Source organism: Panthera leo, chromosome C1, assembly GCF_018350215.1.
Source record: "Panthera leo isolate Ple1 chromosome C1, P.leo_Ple1_pat1.1, whole genome shotgun sequence".
Lineage (NCBI taxonomy): Eukaryota > Metazoa > Chordata > Mammalia > Carnivora > Felidae > Panthera > Panthera leo.
In genome coordinates, this window is record NC_056686.1 from 23,271,336 (window position 1) to 23,294,148 (window position 22,813).

General features: G+C 41.2%; 1 protein-coding gene across 1 annotated transcript in view; it reads right to left on the minus strand.

Annotated features, from left to right (window-relative positions):
* PUM1 (pumilio RNA binding family member 1) overlaps positions 1–22,813 on the minus strand; it is a 133,003-nt gene that overhangs the window by 72,650 nt on the left and 37,540 nt on the right. Inside the window, 3 exon segments of the mRNA XM_042952319.1 lie at positions 688–866; positions 1,840–1,948; positions 19,931–19,999. Of these exon segments, the coding sequence (XP_042808253.1) occupies positions 688–866; positions 1,840–1,948; positions 19,931–19,999 (357 nt within the window).

The window sequence follows — 22,813 nt, forward strand, 5'->3', positions numbered from 1 at the left end:
TTGAGAAAGACTGCGTAAGACGTAAAGGGGAAGAGGCTATAGACAGAGGAACTGCTTTGGCAACAACTGAGCATCACAGAGGTCAAACGATGATCAGTCCCCTCCCCCCACCCCTGCCCCCACAAAAGTGTGCAGATCTGGAACTAACAGACATGCTAATGTCCTGACAGGCAAGGTACAAGAGGAAAAGCTGTTCAAAGAGGGCCAAAGACCATACCATAATTAAAGCCTAGCTAGCAAAATAAGAATGGTCCTACATATCTGGTTCACTTTAAAGATTTCTGGGTTTTGGCAAATCGCTGCTCTCGGATCTATTCCCAGCTTCAGCTTTCTTATTTTAATTCCTTCTGTTTTTACTTTGTTTGTTTGTTTGTCTGTCTGTCTGTCTGTCTGTCTGTTTGTTTTAAACCAAAAATGTCTTCTGATAGACCAAGGAACTGAGAACTAGATTTCGGTTCTACCTCACATCATTATCAATGTATCCCCCAAAAAAAACATCATGTCTCTGTTTTTAAAAAGTTCAGTGTACATCTCCTACTGTGTTTGCAGACATCGAATTGCAATAAAAGTGTTTTAAAATACACTGTAATTAGTGCTGTGAATATCTAAGGAAACTAAACAGGCATGTTTTGCTTTAGGGGGGGAAAAAAAGAGAGATATAGGAACAAGTTCCTCAAGCCAACTTACAAATCCTCCTTTTCTTAGACAGGAATCGCCCGGGGATGAGCTCAACACATACTCCACCATGCTAACGCCTAGTCCCCCACTCTCCGACCGTGGGGACAGTACAGAATTGACCTCACTGTTCACATGGAAACTCTGACCAGGTCTTCTCTGCACCATGATTGGCTGGGAAACTGAATGATCTACAAAAAAGATACACAAGCATGATACAGTGCAGCCAGAGGCTCAAACAAATTATGAGTGATGTCTCATGGATAAACCAATGACTGGGAATCAGGAAGCCTGCCATGGTCAGGTGAGCCAAAACCTCCTATTGTGTTTTTCCCTAAGTATAAATTCTACATAAACTAAGGAAAACGGAACACACTCCTCATATATCCAGGACAGCAGAACAATACAGCAGTTCACATAACTGGTTTACCTAGGTATAGTGGATAAATTGTTTACCCCTTTCAAGTAGCAGAATTTCTTTTTAATATATTTTATTAGTAATATTACTGAAACAAAATGTGATTTTACTGCCCTTTTTAAAACCAACAACATAATTTGATATTTTCTGATGACTCACTGTCATCCGAGGTTCCATTTTTACATTGCGCTGTAACACAGCACGTTGGCTTTTTGGGATTTCCGTCTCCTTCCTCCCTATCCTCTGTTATTTCTTTCTGCTGTCAGTGTGTGCCTCTACAGGTCCTCCCCATCCCTCTTCAGGGGTAGTCTGTCAGAAGAGCATCCGTGCCCAGTAACTTGATTTGGCCCCAACCACATTTACAAATAGATCATCCCATACACAGTACACAGGGGGGCAAGGGGAGGAAAAAGAAACATGAACTTCAAATGGCAGGCATGGATTTTCTAATTCCGAGTATGTTGACAGCAGTACAGAACAAGAAGTTATAGCTGAAATTACGGTCATTTCAAACAGACCACTCCCCTGTGGCTAGCACTTCAATAAAATATTGAAGATTTGATTTTGTGTTAATTATGTTTTAATAAATTACATCATATAAGCTCCTTCATGGCAATTATACTAAAGGACAGGACATTGCTTGACATGCTTATGTCACTGATGTGAAATTCATGACTTGCCAATTGCTGAGGAAAGGAGCTCTAAGACAGGCATAAATCACAGTACAGATGCTAGATCTAGATTACCTGATGTTCCCCAGGCACTGTCTCGCCATTGATCACCCAGGAATATTCCTTTTGGTCCATCTTTGCTGGATTCATCTGTTTCCCAAAACTTTTTACCTGGCAAGAGCTGCTGCAAATTAAAAATAATAGATGCTTTTAAAGAATTCATAAAGGATGAAAGTACAGCAGTCAACACTTTCTTTCAGACAAGGTACTGCAGATGCTCATGTGCTCTGGAGGGCTTTACTCGCAGTGTTCTGACTACACAGACTGTGGTCAGAGCACTACTGTATATTCGGTAAAAGTCACAGAGAGGCCTAAGGCCAGGAGGGGCCACAGATCAACCCACCACAATAGAGGCTCAGCTTAAATATCTAGAATTATCCATTTAACCTATGCCAAGATTTTATGGGGGGCAGGGGAAAGGGGAGTAATATTAGACCTATTAGTTAAATACTTGCTAAGAAGACTCCTTTTTAAAAAGAATGTACCTACAACTACTAACACACTCCTTTGCCTACATGTGTACTAACTGGCCGTACAAAGTTACTCAAGCTGGGGCATGAACTCAGACCCCAGCCATGGAATGCTAGAGGCAAAACTCACCTCCTTCGTACAGAAGACCGTGTTAACCAAAACATTTTCATCACCAGAAAGAAAAAACAAGCAAAATCTTCCCAACCACAACATTAACCTATTCCAAGATCTTGGGAAGACAGAACAGCCAATTTCCCCATTACTGGAAGGGAAATAAAACCTCCTATCCTCAGTTAATTTTAACAAAACTTAATAATACCATTAAAGTGACTTCACAAAACACTCCATGCTTCACAGAAATGTATACATCACTGGCCCTAAACCAATATGAGAACTTTAAACCAGCTGTGACCAAAGAAATGCAAAGTACCATTTAAGCAAAACCAGTACAGTTTTGCCCAACAGCAAAGCATTAGCGACCAGGGTCAGTTACAAAGTGAAATTCCACTGGAATTCCATCATTCTTCATTTTGGTCATCAGCTTTACTCACTAAAATGTCCCCCTTATTTCCTCTAAGTATGTTTTCACTTCAGCTACTACTAGTCAGACAAGAAAGACAGAAGTTTGAGACAGTAATCGCTGCTTTTGAGCATAAAAGAAGCACCTGGAGAGTTGAAGTTCTCAGAGGAACAGAATCAAAAATCAGAAAGCAAAATATTTGCTCTCCTCCTTGATAATAAAGGTTTGCCTTTCCAATTTATAACCCATACCGCAGCGATAATGGGGGAATAACTCAACTTTGTCGTCACTGAAATCAATCTCGGATTTCCAAATCTGGATTCTGGGTTTCTCAGCGTAATTTCAATTCTGTCTCTATACATCTGCCTGGCAGACCTGGGTTACAACCTGGTCAAAGCCGTTTCCCACACACTTTTCTCTTCAGGCCCTAATCTGTTATTTTCTAATCTAGCAAGATCGTGTCAAAAGACACATCTTGGTCTGGCATTCAGTAAGCTTACGTTTACTTGAAGATGAACAGTTATAAGCAGTCGGTGCCTAGAATGCCTCATGGGTTCATTCTCTGAGGGAAACAAGGACAGACAGAGCTGGTCTGTTAATCTGAGATGGGGGCAGGGGTGGGGGGAACGGCGGGTGGGCAGAAGGGAGAGCTAAGCAGTGGGGTCAGAAGCAGTGGCGTCAGGAAGTCCTGGACTAGGCGACTTCGATGTGTCCTGGGACAAACTGAACTGCCCTAGGCCTCATTCTTTCTGTACTGATGATGGAAATAATTTTCAGGTTGTGATTAAAGATGTTGTTGAGGAGTGCCTAGCACAATGCCCACCACACAGCAGGTTTTCAATAAATGTATTCAGTGTTATCACGCCAGGGCAAAATAGCTGTAAATCACAGAAAGGACACTGAAAATTAACGTGAACTACTCAAGCACAATTCAAGAATTCTTGTTTTTAAACTTATTTTTCTTCTTTTAGTCTCAAAAATGGCCTCTCACAAGATTACAAGTATTTCCCTATTGGTTGTATCTTTTCCAACTAAAATTGTGATTTTTCTCCTGCATTTTGTAGGTGGTGTGAACACACAGGAGTCTATGTCAACTTCTCTTTTGCGTACAAGAAAGAATGAAAGCAGAAGGGACACCTCACTTACTGGTTAATTTCCATATAATAGTGGATGTTTTCCACATAATGATGGAAAGAGAGCAAAGGTCATCAAAAAAAAAAAAAAAATGGCCAAGGGGCACCTGAGTGGCTCAGTTGGTTAAGCGACTGACTTCTGCTCATGTCACGATCTTGTGGTTCATGAGTTCAAGCCCCACATCTGGCTCTGTGCTGACAGCTCAGAGCCTGGAGCCTGTTTTGGATTCTGTGTCTCCCTCGCTCTCTGCCCCTCCCCCCTCGTGCGCACGCGCGCGCTCTCTCTCTCTCTCTCTCCCTCTCTCAAAAAGAAACATAATTTGTCTTTTAAAGAGTCAAAATGGCGCTCATCACTCTCCACACAAATATGGAAATCTTTACTGAGAACTCAAGGAAAAGCTTCTTTGAATATCAGCCTCCGTAAGCAAATACAGTCCATCGGTAATTCGTCAAACTGCCGACAAAGCAGCAGCCCTTGAACTCAAGGCTTCAAAAATGACTTCTGGAATCCTGTCACCTTTCACTATAGCTTGCCAGGCTGTCATAACATAACATACAAAGCCAGCAAAAGCAGGTGAACATGTAAGCAAGGCTGGTTCCAGGCCAAATTCTCTCAAAAGGAAACAACACAACAGACATGTAGAAAGGTGCTAGAAAGTGGAGCTTTTACTTCGAAGCAGTAACAGATGCAACAAGTCTCAAAGGAACGAATACACACCCAAAAACCCCAAGACCCCTGTCAGGTACCGAGAGGCAACCATGTCTCCATTAGCAATCGGGTAAATGCAAACCCTCCACAGAGACTAGGAACAGCGCGAGAAGTCCTAGAAGTCCACGTGCTCTGGCAAAGTAGTAGCGAGGAGGTCGATGACCCATTATCAATGCAAACAGCTTGGCCTGAAAGGGCAAGTGTGTAAGAGATCATGAAAAAAGGGGTGGGAGAAGGAGGCGCTAACACAACGATTCTGGGAGGGAAAGAGACGGAACCAAGTTGCAAGAGTGCTCTCCAAATGGGAAGAAAGTTAAAATTCCACACCAAGCAACGTGGGCGAAGAGGGAAGCAAACTCAGCAAAGCTCTTCAGTCTCGGGTCTGACACAGAACCCAGCCTTTCTCACTTTCCTCCACAACATACCCATCCCCACCCCTCCCTTGGGTGCTCATCAGCCTCAGACTGGGACCTCTGCCTGCCGGTACTCATGCCCCTGTGTGATCCCCTCCCCTTGACCGTGGGCCGGACCTAGTGACTTGCTCCTGAGGAACAACACATGGTAAGAGGAATGGCGTGTCGGCCTCAAAATTACCTTGCAAGCACTGACGACCCCTCCTGCTTGCTCTCCTGCTTGCTCACTTTGAGGAAGCTAGCTGCTACACCGCGACCTGCCCTGCGGAGAGGCCCCACGTGGCAAAACCCAAGAGAGGCCAGGGGCCATCCATCCATTAGGAACTCGGGCCCTCCGAACAACAGCCTGTTAGGAACTTAATCCCGACATCAATCTCGCGAGTGAGCTTAAAAGCAGACCGGTCCCCCGTTGAACTCGGAGACGGCCGCAGCCCCCGCTGCAATCCTGAGTGCAGCTTGGGAGGGGCCCCGAAAGAGAGGTCTTCCAAAGCCATGAGTGGGTTCCCAGCTCACAGAAACTGTGAGGTGTAAACAACTCTGTTGTTTTAGGCCTTGAGATTTTGAGGTAACGTGTCAGGTGGCAACAGGAACTCATACAGTTGTGAATGTATTTGAATACAGCTGTTCTGATATTCAACATGTTTCTTAAGTCTGATTTCAATAGGGGCGCCCGCCTGCGTGGCTCAGTCGGTTGAGCCGACTCTCGATTTGGGCTCAGGTCACGATGCCAGGGTCGTGGGATGGAGCCCCAGACGGGGCTCGGCGCTGAGTGGGGAGCCTGCTTAACATACTCTCTCGCTTGCTCGCTTGCTCTCTCTCTCTCTCTCTGCCCTCCCCCACTTGCGCTTTCTAAATAAAGTAAGTAAGTAAGGCGCCTGGGTGGCTTGGTCAGCTAAGTGTCCGACTCTTAATTTTGGCTCCGTTCATGATCTCACGGTTCATGGGTTAGAGCCCACGCTGCATCAGGCTCTGTACTGACAGTGCGGAGCCTACTTGGGATTCTCTCTCTCCCTCCCTCTCTCTCTCTCTCTCTCAAAAATAAATAAATTTTAAAAATAAATAAATAATACAAAATCTCTTTAAAAATAAATAAAAGTTTGTTTTCAAGAAGCACTTCTCATTCCTTTTCTAGTATCTACAGTCCAAGGACTTTTGACTTTGGAAAAAATAACATGCTTTTCATTTCCCATTTTCCCCTACTTTGTCTCATAGCCCTTCTGCATTAAAAAAAAAAAAAAGTACTAACTTCTGCAAAATTAGATGGGCTTAGATATATTAAGCTTACCGAAAACTAGTAGCAGTCAGATATTCGAGTCAACTAAAATAACGACATTCACCATTCAAATCTGATCAGAGTTAAAGAAGCTATAATCTACTGAATTATAAAATAAAACAAAGTGACAATGAGTATCTGTTATTTCAAATGCAACAGCAACCCCTCTGGAGGTATCATCTACAGTATTGGCTAAAACAGACTGACTGGCTCACCAACCCACTGGCATAAACACCAGGAGTTGCCAAACCTTCATTTAAGCCACACCTAAATCCAACACCAAAAATTTAAAACCAACCATTGTATGAAAAGTGAATTACTGCTTACCCCATCAAAAACTTGGAAATAAAATTGTTCTTTGACAGGAAAAAAAAAAAAAAAAGGAACGGATCACAGCAGAGGTTTACAAAATTTACTTTAAAGAAAGATTAGGCAATAAGAGGATTAAAAGATTTGACAATTCTAAAGGAAGATAACTGGAATTAGGAATTGGTCCAACAAAAGCAAAAGAGACCCAGGGAGTCAGATGTAGGCAGTATTACCCAGGTGGCAAATTTAGGGAGAGGGCATATGATGCACAGTCTATCCTCATAAAAGCAATGAATGCATCAAGCTAGATAGCAGCCTGATTACAGTAGCCACTAAAAACATCTAAGTAACTTCCCTGGCTCAGACTCTTGCTGAGCAAGCAAACTTCATACGAGAACTTGGCTCCCTCCTGTAGCCAGGCATGCTGATCACTGAACACAATTATCCTGCCCACTTGAGAGTTATTATTTCTCCTTATAAATTAGTAAACTGTATTTTGGTTTTCATATAGAAGTCTCTTGTGGTTCTGGTTAGTATAGGTCAATCCCATAATCCAATCACCTCTGAATTAGTGATCAAGATCCCTTTCAAGATCTACTAACTGAGAACCAGGACTTGGGAGGTCCCAGCATCCTCCCCAGCCAACAACAGACTCTGTACTCTTCCCTGTATCATCCCATTAAATGGGATTCCTAGTTGCCCCAAACCCCCCAATATGTGAGTTCTCAAATCTTTGAGGGGGAAAAAAAAAAACACTGTTTATCCCAGTTTGAACCACAGGTTTATAAAAGAAAAGACACAGAAAGTAAAGAAATCAGTAAGCATACTCATGAGGCTTCTGGAGAACAAAAGAGAAACCAAGCACTGGTTTACAAGCAATGTTAGCCATTCGGAAAATCTCTGAATTTTGTTTGGAAACACCTTTTTTCTTTTACCATCTAACAAAAGAGACCATACACAAAGCCACACTTGCACAATCAATCACAACATTAGCCCCCACTAAGAGCCCTGTAACAGAGGTGGAGACAATAAAGTGCTGATAATATCAAGCACCTGCAGCCTTCTTATTTTAAGCAATAGTACAGTAGTGAAGCCTGCAAGGGTGCTCTGAAGTCACTTTTAAAAACCGACCTGCTTCTGAATCCCAACTCTGTGAAGTTAGACCCTCTCAGCCTCAGGTTTCTCACCTATAAAATGAACTATCACGAACATTAAATGAGATCTGTGCAAAAAAGTAGTACAAGGCTGAACTCTGAGCAAGCACTCAAAAAATCGGCTGCCACTGTGACTGAAGAACAAAGTGGTAACCAACAGACCTCACACTACGAATGGCTAGCCAAACGACATGCTCCTGGGGTACTCAACTAGCAGGTGTGAGCCCAGCATCACCCAGCCCGTGTGTGTGTAAATTCCATAAAATCAAGAGCCCTAACAAACCACCACAAGAAGAGCCATCATTACATCTTTGCAGAAACTAAGAGGCATGATCATTATTAAGGACTGGGTATGTCTGACCACACCACCACGAACATTTGCACAGGGAAGTATCGGTGAGGTTTTCTGATGGTCTCGGTACTCAGTGCACACTCCGACAGGTACTCTGTTCTCAAAAGGAATAAAATTATCAGGTAACTGCTTACAGGACTCAACACTGTCTGCCTCTCAGAGCAGAAATGAGGCTTCTTAAGGAGGAGCATTCACAGGGCGCACGCTACAGCCCTACAGGCATGCTCAGGTTTGATCATGTTATCCTGGCAACGCAAACTTCCAACATAAGCTGAGTTTCCTCACTGGAATGTAACCAGTGCAGGAGTCAAATACCTGATGTTTTAAACAGGTGGTGAGGTACAGGACGCCGCCCCCAATTTTTTAATCTCTTAGTACATATTCCCATTACATTCTCATGGCGTTAAAAGAATTCGACATCAACTCAGAGAAAGGACCGCTCAGAACTGACTAAAATAAAGAAGTATAATTTGTAACCACTGACAGTCACAGGTTCTAGGCAGAGTTCTGATGTGTGAACATCATGTAATTTTCAGAAAGCCCTTCTCAAAATCTTAATGCCCTACCTTACCCATGCCCTTCAGACCATACAGGGTTGCAGCCATATCAAGGAAGACAGTACATCAAGTAGTGCTTTCATAATAAATACTATGAACTACACTCAGAAAAAGCTTTAACAAGAAACAGTTTAAATACAAAATTACATGTCAATATACTTTACAAGACTTTTTTTTTTTTTTTTTTTTTTTTTTAAGGGTATATCCATTCATTCACTGTTAGGATAATTCTTTTGGAAAGGGTAAAGAAAATATATATACATCAAGAGTCATGTTCATTCCTGAGAATATATCTCAACAACAACAAAAGACTGGAATTCAAAAGAAAAGGAAAAAAAACAAAAAAAAAAAAACACCTCTACATTCAAAGTACAAGACCAAAACAATCAGGAGCAAGGTAGCTGTGCTACCACAATGGAAGCTCACCCAAAACAGCCATAAAGACTCTAGGTAATGTTTACAGAATTAAAAGTAAAAGACAAAACTGCACAGGTAAAGACCCCTTCTCCTGGTGCACCCTTCCCTTCTGGATCAAGACTGGAAAGAAAAATAAAACCTGAAATCGGTGCTTGCTGGGGTGGTGACATTATGAATGACTTACTACAAAATCAACGTTTATGATGATTTAGAACGGATTTTCTAACAAATAAAAATTGAGATTACAGGGGTATGGAATTCACTACAAACAAGGCATTTTCTTTTAAGCATACACACTTCACTGCAACATAATCTCACAGTAACAAAAGTTAGTGGCAACTTTACGGAGGGCCCACACTGTATGTCTCAAGTATTTTTAAGCAAGCACATAACATCTAATCCACTTTGAAACCTGTACCCTAAATAAGGAATGTCGAACGAGTTCAATGGTGTTATCACAGCCAGTTACTCTTTTCAATAGACAATAAGTATAACGAAGGTGGTGTTTTCCTCTTCATTTTCCCTTCCAGTTTAAGGAGTAGGACCTTCTCAATTCACGCCTCCTGTTGATCTAGCTACTAATTAAGGAAGTGTCCTCCATTCTCTTTAAACTGTTGTTCAATACTTACACGTAAAGATCACTTTTCAGTGCTGAAACGTTTCTGACTGCTTCATTTCATTCAGATCACAAAAAAACTAAGCATCAACATCTGCTATAATTTTTTCACATCTCTCTACCAGGCAGATTCAAAACCTGGCACCTAGTAATTACTGCCTAAAACTGTCCATCTATGCATCGAGATGCTTACCACTGAAAACTGATTTCCACATGAACGGTCTCTTAAGTAAGTGTCTCTTTTGGTTGAAATCTAATGTACTCCTTTTAAAAAAAGAGGAATTTTTTGCATGATTATAATCATGCAGTATATAAAATTAACAGGTTTTTTGAAAAATATTTTCCAGCTATTAAGCACTTTTCATAAGTAATGTCAATAGTTACACTGAATGTCCTTCAGAAACTCTTCCGCCCCTAAAGAAATGACACAAGCCACTGAGGCCTGGCCAATGAGAGAAAATTTGCTCTCTCCCACATCTGGAAAACCACTACTGCTCTTCTGGCTACTGAAAAATTTCAAAGCTTTCAGCATCTGAAGTACTGATGTCAAAAAGTAAAGTATTACTTGACTAGGCCCTGAAATGCACAGCCTGTAGAAGCCACTACTGGAAACAGAAGTAGTGAAAGACACTCTTCACCCTAAAAAGAAAAACCTATCAGGAATCAAAGTGACACAGCTACCAGGCCTTCATTTTAAGATAAGCACACTTACGGTGTGCTTCAGACTGCTGAACTTCACAACCTCCTACAGATGAAGAAAGGAGCACTAACCTGTGACAGGACTGGTCAGGACTCCCGTACGGAGTCTGTACAGAGCGAGAAGACAGTGGGAAGGACTCTCGAACAAGAGCAAAGACAGAAAGGAAAGCACACGGGCAGGTGCCCACCAAGAAGAAAGGCATCTGGCCAGCGACAGAGGGAAGCAGTAAGGACTAGCCCAACTAGCCCAACTAGTCCAGCGACCAGCGACACTCTAAGCCAACAAGCAGTAACAGGAAGGAACGTCATAAAAATTAAGTTCAGAAAATTAATCTGACATTCCTCCATAAAATGGGGGAAGGGGAAGTTAAATGGATGTCAAGAGGCAATAATTAGGCACGAAAGGGTAAAAGAGGGGACCTGTGGAAATCGGGCAAGGAAGATACAAACTGCCACGCAGATGCTTCTCTCGGCTTTCAAAGCATTAAAAAAATAATAACAACAACCAACAAACAAAAAAACCTATGTAATTTCAAAAGTGAGGATTCATAGCCCATTATGACAAGCAAGAATGAAGTCACTAAGTATACATAAGCCAGTCTATCACTGAAATTCTTTTAAGGAGAAGTCTATTCTGTAGAGTCGTGCAACAGAACCCAAGTATGTACGAATACGGCGTTCCAAGTTTAAGTTCACAAGTCCAATGGGTAAAGTTTTCAGGTTGTCCTGAAGATCCATGGTTGGTTGCTTCCTAGGGAACAGTACGAACAAAAAGACGAATCAAGCAGACAGAAGAATTTGGTAGCTCTTAAATCTTAGGACAACCACGAGTTAGTCAGAAGTGCATTCAGTTCTAGGGGCGCCTGGGTGGCTCAGTCGGTTAAGTGTCCAACTTCGGCTCAGGTCACAATCTCACGTTCCGTGAGTTCGAGCCCCGCGTCGGGCTCTGGGCTGATGGCTCAGATCCTGGAGCCTGCTTCCGGTTCTGTGTCTCCCTCTCTCTCTGCCCCTCCCCCGTTCATGCTCTGTCTCTCTCTGTCTCAAAATAAATAAATGTTAAAAAAAAATTAAAAAAAAAAAAAAAAAGAAGTGCATTCAGTTCTTCAGCTGATGGCTGCCAAACTCCACAGTGTGAACTCTTCAAAGGAGCACAGCAGTTCCTTACCACACAAAGAGCACAATCACTGTTAACTTCATTCGTGAAATGAAAGAATACTTTCATAAAAAAATTCAGAGATACTGTTAGCACATCAATCTCCATGTTCTTTTGTGATAAATTACCCTGGGGCAAACTCCACACTAATCCTTTCTCCACTGCACCCTCCCCACCTCCCAAATCCATTGAAAGTAAAATTCTTTACACCTTCCCCCTTCAAATTATTGGAACAGAACCAAACAAAACTTCTTTTCCCTGCTATCTTCATAAAACTTGACAGACTGACAGTAAACTGTGTTCAGAAAATGAAGAAATGTCCAAGGTGAACTAGGCTTTTCTGCAGGATAAAGGAACGGCATGTAAGGAAACAGGATTATATTATCTAGGTCAAACAAGGTCATTTGTTTTTGCACATGTATAAGCTACATGGTTTGTCCTATAACATAATCATATACATGTTACACTAGGTCTAGACTTAATGATTATCTAGGTGATTTCCTGCAGTAATACCCAAGAGCCCAATGTGCAAAAGATAAGCCTCCAGATCACATAGAAAACCTGTTAAGTTCATGAATAAAACCATGAAAACATCTAGTTTGCTTCATGACCTACCCACCTCATATCCCCAAAGCAGGAAACAGCTCAACTAAGAGAAGAGAAAGAGTCCTTTGCCTCAAGATGGGAGCAAATACTTAAACCCACCCACATGCCCAGTCAGCCTCAGGGCATTTTTAATTATTAAATTGACAAGACAAAGATCTCAGTGTGCCAGATATGGACAAGTTCCCTTTTTCATGCACTCCAGGAGATGAAAATTTCATAGATATGGCTATTATGTATACCAGGAAGACCAATACGGAAAATAAATTCTTTCCTCTACATGCTTTGCTATAATGAGAATCACAGAATGCATTAATTAATCAAAAAACAATGGATTAACTCTGGTTAATTCTGGTTCCTCATCAGTAAAGTAATAGTAAAGAAGAGAGAATTACACACAATATTGTTTAATACACACTCGAACAAGAAATATAACAAAAGTAATTCCTGTTTTCTAAATACAATTATGTCTGGTTGTGTATATGTAATGAGGGTATTTCCACGCCCCCGCAGATCACCCAGAGAAAGTGTCCCATTGATCGAGTTACAACTATATTAAACAAAAGACCCTTTATAATAAACCCCTTATATCGGATTCAACTTGGCTGATAACAGCATTGCTGATTTACTCTTCATCTTATGTACTACTCTTTGCAAAATAATCAAATAGTTTGAAAATGTAAAAATATGCAGAGAAGGATGAATGAATAGAGGTTTTTTTAGTTCTGGCAGTTCCTCATCCTCCCCCCTTCACAACCCCACATCCCTTAGGATAGAAAAGTAATCTGAATAAAGAATACAGGCAATAAATATTTACGGAATTGAACTAAGGTCCCGTGCGGGGAGGACAGTATCAACTTCTGGATAAAAGAGAAAATAAAGAGGAAGCCATGCTTAGGAAAAAAATATTTATTTTGTAAGATTCATTCAACACAGTATATGGGCAGATGCTATTTACAAAGTATGTTATTAAGCTGAAGCCCCTGCCCTGAACAAACTTATGTGCGGGGAAACAGAAAACATTTACACAAATCACTACATATGAAATAAATCAGAGCCATAAGAATGACACAAATAACTTGCTACTTGAATTCCTCTCCATAGATTCTGGTTGGTAAGAGCAAGAAAAGTTTTATAAAGAGGAGCTGATAAGTGAAGTTAAATAACAGACTCTGGACATGAAGAAACGAACAGCAGAAAAACCCAGTAAGATCTGGATTCACAGAGATGTGAATTCAAACAGCTGGTTCATGATCATGTTAACCTCTCAAATCCCTTTTTGCCCGGTCTATAAAAGGGCATCACAATATTGTAGGATCGCTGTGAAGACTGTAACGTATACAAAGTAGTTGGCATAGTACCTGGAAAATTATATACGGTAATGTGCTGCAGCTATTATTATTATTCCTGAGCCTACTGAAATAGAACTTATTTGGCATTCAAATCCACATCTTAATACTCATCACCTTAGCTGGAATCACTTGGCCTTAGGACTCATTTTCCTCATGTAAAAAAAAAAAAAAAATGGTATTAATATCTCCCAAAAATCTATTCAGAGATTCACATAAGCAATGAAATCAATGCCAAAGTATCTTAAAAAGTGTTAATGCATTACTGTAGCGATTTAGTTGGCCTGCCCTCAAATAAAGCACAGTGATGTGGATGAAAAGAATGAAAACATTTCAACCAATGGAGGATAAAGGGGGAGAAATTTAACAAACACAGACTAAGCAGTATGTGGATAAGCTACATCCTGCTGCAAAGGATATACAGTGGTAGGTCTATCTATTCTTCCCAATACAGGAGAGAAGGCAGATATTGGAACGAGTGAGGTTCCCAACAGGTCTCAAAGTGGTGGGACAGAATTGAGAACCAGGTTCCAAATGTCAGATGCACCCACATTCTCAAGGTTAGAAGACCCCTTTTTCTTTTTCTTTTTCTTTTTTTTAATATAAAATGTATTGTCAAATTGGTTTCCATACAACACCCAGTGCTCATCCCAACAGGTGCCCTCCTCAATACAGAAGACCCCTTTTTCTATCTTGTTCTTCAAAACGCCCAGTCCCAAAACTATTACAAGATCTCAGGAACTTCCCCAAACAATACCTTAAAGAGGTCGCTTACTTCATCTCTAATCCATAGTCACTAACCTAAAACAGGAAAGCCATGAACTAAGATCTCATACCTCCAGGTCACTTGGTCTGGCTAACTATGTATGTTTTCTCTTAAGGAAACATTCTAATAGCAAGATGCCAAAAATGCCCAACAACCAAATGGTATTAAGACAAGGCTAAAGGAACTAGGCAGTTTTACCATTCCTGTCTGTACTCAAAAGCTATATTTTGGGGGAAAAGGGATTCACTGAATTATTTGGTCAGATGTTTTTATATTAATACACCAAAGACTTTATTAATTCGTCTTCCTTCTGCAAGAAAGGGTGCATGATTTTGCTGGCACACAATATATCTCCTTTCTAAATTCTGTCAATTTTGGAGTCAATCGAGTTATTCTTATGGGACTCGAATTGCAAGAAACTGCCAGTGTAAGGTAGCCATTCTTGGGCTGTGAATCCTAAAAGTACTTTTAGCTACTCAAAAAAAAGCCTCCAGTTCTATGAGCCATTCTGTTTGCCATGATGGAAAGATGTAGAAAAGAATTTAACAGACTTGGTATCCACATTAGGCTTCCACTTGCCTTGATTTCAGAATTGCCACTCATGAGCCCTTAGGAACAGATACGTCAACGCCTTAGACAACTGCAGACTGGTGAATGAGTCACTTAGAAAACCCAATGAAAAGTTACAGAACCTCTACATCACAAGGGGGAAGTCACTCTAAAAAGACATCTTTTAGATGCTCTCTGGCATATCCTAGAAAAAGGAGAACTATTCCTCTTTTCTATCTTTTTAAAGATATAGAAATAAGGGCAAACTCCAAAATCTTAGACTTGAAAGGGTCCTGGGAAACCAGTCAACATCTTTGTCTTACAGATGAAAAAAAGCCCAAGTCCAAAGAAGATGAACGTCTGAACCAAGGCTGGACTGTGGCTTCAGGGTTCTGGTCTAGAGCGTGCTCTATCCCACCAAGTTATACCTTTCTTTGGGTGAACCGTTCTTTAGCTCTCCAAATCACTACCAAATTCCTTCCTTTACTAGCCATTTTGCTAATTTTACACTTACAGATAGAATTCCTATATAATGTCCAATAAGAATCTGCAGCTATATTTTAGGGGTGCCTGGGTGGCTCAGTCACTTAAGCGACTTCGGATCAGGTCATGATCTCACGGCTCATGAGTTCAAGTCCCATATCGGGCTCTGTGCTAACAGTGCAGACCTGCTTTGGATCCTGTCTCCCTCTCTCTCTGCCCCTTCACAGCTTGTGTGCTCGCTTGCTCTCTCTCTCTCTCTCTCTCTCTCTCGCTCTCCTTCAAAAATAAACATTTAAAAACATTTTTAAGAAAAAAAAAAAGATTGGGGCGCCCGGGTGGCTCAGTCGGTTGGGCGTCCGACTTCGGCCCAGGTCATGATCTCACGGTTCATGGGTTCGAGGCCCGCGTCAGGCTCTGTGCTGACAGCTCAGAGCCTGGAGCCTGCTTTGAATTCTGTGTCTCCCTCTCGCTCTGCCCCTTCCCTACTCACACTCTGTCACTCTCTGTCTCTCAAAAATAAACATTGGAAAAAAAAAAAAAAAAGAATCTACAGCTGTATTTTAACCCTATCTCACCTTATTCTACTTCCAAGGAACATGACAGGATTCTCATTAGGACTCCACACACACAAGCACCTCCCAGATCTGCTTCCTCAGGTTTACAAACTTGTCTATGCTTCAGCTTTCTAAAACAAAGATGAAGGGCCACGTATCTAAATACATCCCATTTATTCCAGAAATAATCACTACTATCTCAACGTCCCTGAAAATGATCAAGTTTTCTGCACATAAAACAGTAAGGAATCTTAAACAGAAAAAAAGTCCTCAGTTTTTAGAAAACCAATTATGCAAAAAAAAAACAAGGTGCCTTTTCTATCAACAGCTCTCCCCTTGGCAAATCCATCCTTTTTTAAGACACAAAAAGTAGGAACACTGCTGTCCTCTTACAGGTGAAGCAAGTAAATTATACAAAATCAGAAACCAAACCAATGTAGAAACCAAGCCCAGTTACCCAAGGTTAGTGAGCCTTTCCTCAGTACTGCAAAGATCTACTCCTGAATACTCAACTAACAGCCTAAGCTTCTCATGTGTAAATTTAAGAAGCTGCTCCAATATGTGCCTTTCAGCTTTTCAGGACTATACCTTTAAGTTGAATGGAAATGGCCGGCAAGGAGAGTAGATGACATATTTGAAAATAATTTGTGGCCTAACCCTAAGGCATTTATTTTACTATCGTCCTTTTTATGTTGATTTTCTAGAATAAGAGGTAGGTAAAGCACTTGTATTGTGATCCTTCAGCTAAGAACAACTGTACCTCGGACAGCCAACAAGGTCTGAGGTGATGGTTCAAGCAGCCACTTCTTAGCAAGAATTCTAAGAAATGCTCTACATTTTGCAGTGCCTAGTGTTGGCTTTGACGGAAAAAATGTTAACAAGAGCCAAGAAGCATTAACTTTACTAGAGCTCAATTACTCTTGATGGAACCAATTCTCTCTCAATTCTAACGATTCATAACGTTCTTAACAGAAGGAACTAGGACTCCTTTTCGTTTACCAAAACGAGGTATCTATCGTTTACTGTAATGAGGACTCACACAAGTGCAAGCGCGTGCACACACACACACACACAAATACACACAAAATAAGTGAAACAAAAATACACTGTGCCTGGCTGAAAAATCAAAGCAATTTACTTGAAATTTTAGCGTATATAGGGGTAAAGACTACATTTATACACAGCCCCTCTCTTTCATTGCTTAAAGGGAAGGAAATTTAATGAGGTTAAACTAATTAGAAGCTGTAGCTTTATTTTATAATAAAAGCTTATTAATTCTTTGTTTCTCTTTTGCCAACTTCCCTTGTAACACTGCAGAAAACATTCTCCCACCTTGCACCTATCCAGACCCTAACTAAATAAACCAGAAAACAATTCCCAAGTCTTACACTCTTCCATTACAGTAATCACAAACTCTCCAAGCGATACTGACCACTCCCTTCTCTCTAAACCCGAAACATATATAGGCAACACTGGGCCTTCTTTCTGTTGTCAAGTGTACTCTCTGCTTCCTCAAGTAGCTAAAGAGCTCCTTGGGTACAGAAACCTCATTCTCTATACTTAGTCCGTCCACACCGTGCCTAGCCAGTGGGTTATGCTTTCAAAAACCAGGGGCACCTGGCTGGTAGAGCTTGCAACTCTTGATCTTGGGGTCATGAGTTTGAGCTCCACATTGAGGGCAGAGTCTACTTTTAAAAAACTACCTCAGTATCTGTATTTTGGGAGGAACATATATTAAGCATTTTTTTTAATCCTCCCCCAAAATATCAATTTTTATACAGCTTACTAAAATGAGATTTTCATTTACTCTAAGGGAACATGCTTTGAAGAGGAAGCCAGGTCAGAATCCCAGTTTCATCACTTACTAGATATGTGGCCCTGGGCAAATTAATTCATCTCTCTCAGCCTCTTTCTTTATCTGGATAAGAGATCCGTCCTGATAGAGTTACTGGTGAGACAAACTCCTTAGCACCTGTGTAATACATTGCCAGCAAACGGTAGTTATTATTACTCTCTGAATACGTAATGAGGAAAGAAGAAGAGTGACACCCCATAACTGCTGGAGTACATTTTGGTTATCTACATATGCCCGCAACCAGGTGCGAGTATACAGATACCAAAAAACTACTATTTCCTAACACAAATAAGAAAGGTGAGGTTTGGAAGCCTTGGGTAGGGGGAAAGGTATTTTTGGAAGGAAAAAACTATTCAAAAAATATTTTTGTCAGGGTGTCTGGGTGGCTGCCGGGTGAGCATCTGACTCTTGATTGTGGCTCAGGTCATGAACTCATGGGGTTCATGAGTACAAGCCCCACATCAGGTTCTGCACTGACAGTGTGGAGCCTGCTTGAAATTCTTTCTCTCTCTCCTCTCTCTCTCTCTCAAAATAAAAAAGTGTGTGCATTTGTGTGTGTGTCTGTGTGTGTGTGTAGTTTTGTCATTATTTAAATAAAATTCACTTTCTATTCGATTCTGTTCACTATTTCTTCAATTAAACAGACTTTAAGCCTTTAGAGATTATATAGTGTACACAACAGCAAAAGGCATCATTTTATTTTGTATAACTAATTTTAAAAACTGGCACTGATTTCTGGTGGAGTGGACCAGGCTAAAATCACAGGAGTGGGGAACAAGAGAAACACGGTTTTCCCATCTATACTTAATATCTGATTCATCTGTTTAACTTTCTGTTCAAATTTTGCTCCAAAAGCTGAGAAAAATCTCTTCCCCATTAACCACAGAGGATTTATTAATGTGCACTGTTTTAATATTAGGCAGGCACGGGAGACATAATGCCACCTATCTAACTTCTCTTAAAGCTCTAGGAGAAAAACCCATGAACAGGCCCAAAACCCATGAACCCAAGATGATAGGACACTGGAACTCTGATCACAGGATGACAAGGAAAAGTTGGAAACAAAATCTCAAAACACAGGAAGCAAGACCCTCAGAACCAAAACACCAGAAGAGTTTAACTAATGCCTAACCACAACGGCAGTCAATGAATGTTTGCTATACATCAGGAGAAGAATTACCTTAATCCTGAACCCTCAGAACCCAGCACAGTGCCTGGATCAAAGGATATTTGCTAAATCAAAGAACAAGTGTGTTTAATGAATGATATAAAAGAGAATCCAGAATACAGCTATTTTCCCTCCTTTAAAACATTAAAACAGATGTGGGAGCTTTTAAATATTAGATATGCAAAAAATAAAACAGAAGGAAAAAACCTAAGGTTAAGCTCCAGAACAAGAGAACCACAAGCAAATGCCCCCAGCTTGAGAACCTGTTACACCTTTGGCTCTTAATCCAAACTATATGTTCTACCTTATCACCAATACATTCTAATTGTCAACCACAAGAATGGCCAGAAGTCAGCTGTGCTTTATACTCCCATTTCTTCTAGAATTACGGCAACCTTCCCTATCGATGTGCAGATGACAAGAATTTGTTTTTGCAAATTTTAAACATTATAAACAAACCAAACTTCTTGTTCCTGAATTCTATATATTCTGACTGACACCTCTACCCTCTGGAATCATTTCACCAGAAATCTAACAACTTCCTCTCCACAATGGAGCTCCAAACAACCTCCTCAACCTACTCTAAAAACAGGTTAGCAACATGTTCTGATCAGCAGCCAATCTAAGACCCCCTTCCGCTGCAAAAAGAACCTAGTGAGTGGAAAATGAGGCAAAAGTAAGGATATGTGATGCATATAAAATTATCTTGTGAAACTTTAAAGCCTCGACTTACAGCTGACTGGCTAATAGAACCATCAATAATTTGTGCTCATGTTTTGGTTGCTTTGTTTTATTTTTAAGACATTAGGCTAAGGTTAACGTTCTTCTTATAATGAAATCATTTTGGCAAAATTCTGCAATATCCCATTCCTATCATGAGGATGGCAACAAGGAAAAGCAAGCACATACTTCTGGAGACTAGATTCGGACACAATTTGATGAAAGACAGCTCCAAACTTCCCTTAAAAACAGGCCCACTTTTCTGACACACCAGTTCACTTACCTCTCCCATCGCTCTTCCCTCCAGAGCAAGTGCTTGAAAATCATGATTCAGTTCATCCATAGAACGCACCTATCGTTCAAAATAGAGAAGGAAAAAGTTTCGAGTTAGCATCTTGAATTGTACGCTCACATTAAACACAACGGTTTACCTTCAGATACTGACAGAGACATAACAATAAGCAAGTGACTGAAATTAAACATTCACTTACCTTCAATCAGCAGGGTTCAGAGCCAATGACCCCTGTTTTCTCCCCTCCCATTCCTTTTTTTTCCACAACATGAAAAATACATAATCCAGAAAAAGCATATTCCATCAAATGAGCATTATGTTAGCTATTTTTCATACATTTTAAATGTATAAGACCAACATGCTGAAGGGCAATGACCTACGATTATGTGACCTGAACATGGCTCTGGACTCAAAAGCCACAGTGCTTGCCCCCAACTGTGACAAGCAAGTAGAAACAAGGGGACTCATTTGACCCAACCCAGTTATTTCTTGGATAAACCTCAGGGAAAGGCACTGCAAACTGTATAGTGGGGTGTCCGAACATTTCTCCATGTTGGAAGATCTCCGCAGAGGGGCTCTTGGGATCTCAACTCCAGGAGGAAAAAACAGCACTCATCACAAGAATCCCTTCAAACCTCACCTATCATTAAACTACTGCCCACATCGGAACAATCTTTTCAGGCTTCAATGAACTCCTATCTAAGGTCATTTCTACAAGATAAGGTTAAGATCAAGGAAGAAGTGTGCGATCGTTTATTCGAAACAGTAACCCAAAAAACCTTGTGTTGTCTAATATCCTGTAGGTCCTCTCAGTTATGAGCAGCAAGCCATCTCTGCTGCCTGAGGCCAGAGGACCGTCCCTTGTTTATTCACAAGGAAGGCTCTTCAACCGCTGGAGAAAGACAGCAGAGGGCCTGAAGCAGGACTCTCACAAACCCCTCATCTGACCATCACTACCTCCCAATGTCGGTGTACAATCGCCAGCAGTGGGTACACACAAAGGTCAGGCTGAGGTCAGGCAGGCAGAGGGAAGAGTATGGAGAACACGGGCCAGAATACAGCTAGGAGAACCAACTCAAGGATTTTATTAACAGGGCTGCCTGTTTATCACCCAACAATCTTAACTTGACTGAACTGACACCACATAAAAATATAGTTACACCGCTGTTCTGAGTCACATATCTTCAAAACCCAGAGCTGATATACGCTACAAAATGACAATGTGTCACTAAGACAAAGCAGCTTTGGGATGCCTGCTAAAAATGGAAATTTATAAAATTCAAAATGAAGCTAAAATTCAGCCCAATGAGAACAAAGAGACATAGATAGAGACCAAGCTTTTTACTGTGGTTAAAATAGTTTCAAAGGGCCTGGAAACAAGCTGTGACCACATTACAAAGTGTTTCCATTATTTAGGTAAACACACTGAGTAAGCTTCTAAGCTATAGGTAGTAAAGATAAAGGCGGGGCCGTGGGGGGGAGGAGAGAATGAGGACAAGATGCTAACTGGAAAACTACAAATGTCAGATGAAATCATTTTGAACCTTCAGGCCAGAGTGAACATTTACGAAGCATGTAAATCAAATGCATAAAGCTCTGTATCTAGCTCTTTCTGTGGAATCCAATCATACATTTAACTAGAGCTAGGCATTTCTTGAAAATCCAATCTACAAATAGTTTTAACCAAGAATGTTGGAAATCCTATTTATATTTCCCAAGGAGGGAAATATAAAGAGAGTAGTAAGGCAAGGTACAGAACATGCAGTACACATATTTATGTCATCGTCACAACAACGTCACAGCGATTATTTCCATTTAAAAGATGAGAACACCGAACCTCTGAGAAATGCCCTTCCCAACTGTTGTTAAGAGGGCAGAGCCCTTAAATGGCACTGCCAGGATTCAAATCCGGGGCTTCCAACTCAAAATGCAACGTCCTTCCTAGGTGACCACGCTGCCTCCAAGGCAGCCACAGGAAGTTTCGCCCCCTCAGATAACAGTGCCTTCTGTTTCTGCCTGGGCTTTGAGGAGTGTGCTTTCTTGGAGTGTTTGCCTTTGCTTTCCACCGTCTCCTCCCCCACACCTTCAAAGCCAGCCCACCCTGCCCTTGGAGCCATTTCCATTCCCTTCTATATGATCTATCTTCCCATCCATCACTCACTCACTCACTCATTCATTCTCTCTCTCTCTCTCCCTCCCCCCTCCCCCTCCCCCCCTTTCCCTCTTTCCCTCTCTCTCTGTTCTTATTTGCTAGCTCTCTCAGCTCTTCTCTCTCCCTCTCTTCAGTTCCCTCTTCACCTCCTCCAGCCCTCCCTCTTTCCGGGTGTCTCCCTCTGTCCCCCGCCTCCCACCCAGAGGATGAACCACTCTTCCTCCTACCTCTGCGCACTACCCTCCTAATTCCTGTGGGTCGTTCTCCTCACACAGGTGAGAAGGAGCCTCAGTTTCCAAAGTTTGCCACGCTAGTCCAGAAACTCCATTATAAACCATTTGCCCACAGGTGACTAGACCAGACAAATCAAATCATTCTCACAAAAAAACGTTTTAACTAGTCAGGAATGTACTGTTTATAGTAGAAGCTATACCTGGTATGGTCATCGACACCAGGCAGACTCTCCACACAAATTCTTCCTAGGAAACAAAACTAATGATCAGAAGAAGATGCTCGGGAATCAAGAGAAATCAAAGAATGAAGAAATATTTTAGGCAGGTAACAAAGAAGCTCCTTCTGTCATAAAAGAGAAGAGCTGGCTGCAAATTATAATCGGAGTAAATTCTCCCATCAGGACAGAACAGTCTTTTCCAGTCCTGGTGCTCTACTTCTCCCTTCTCTAGATTTGAGTGCCGCATTAGTGTTAATTTCTAGCACGACTT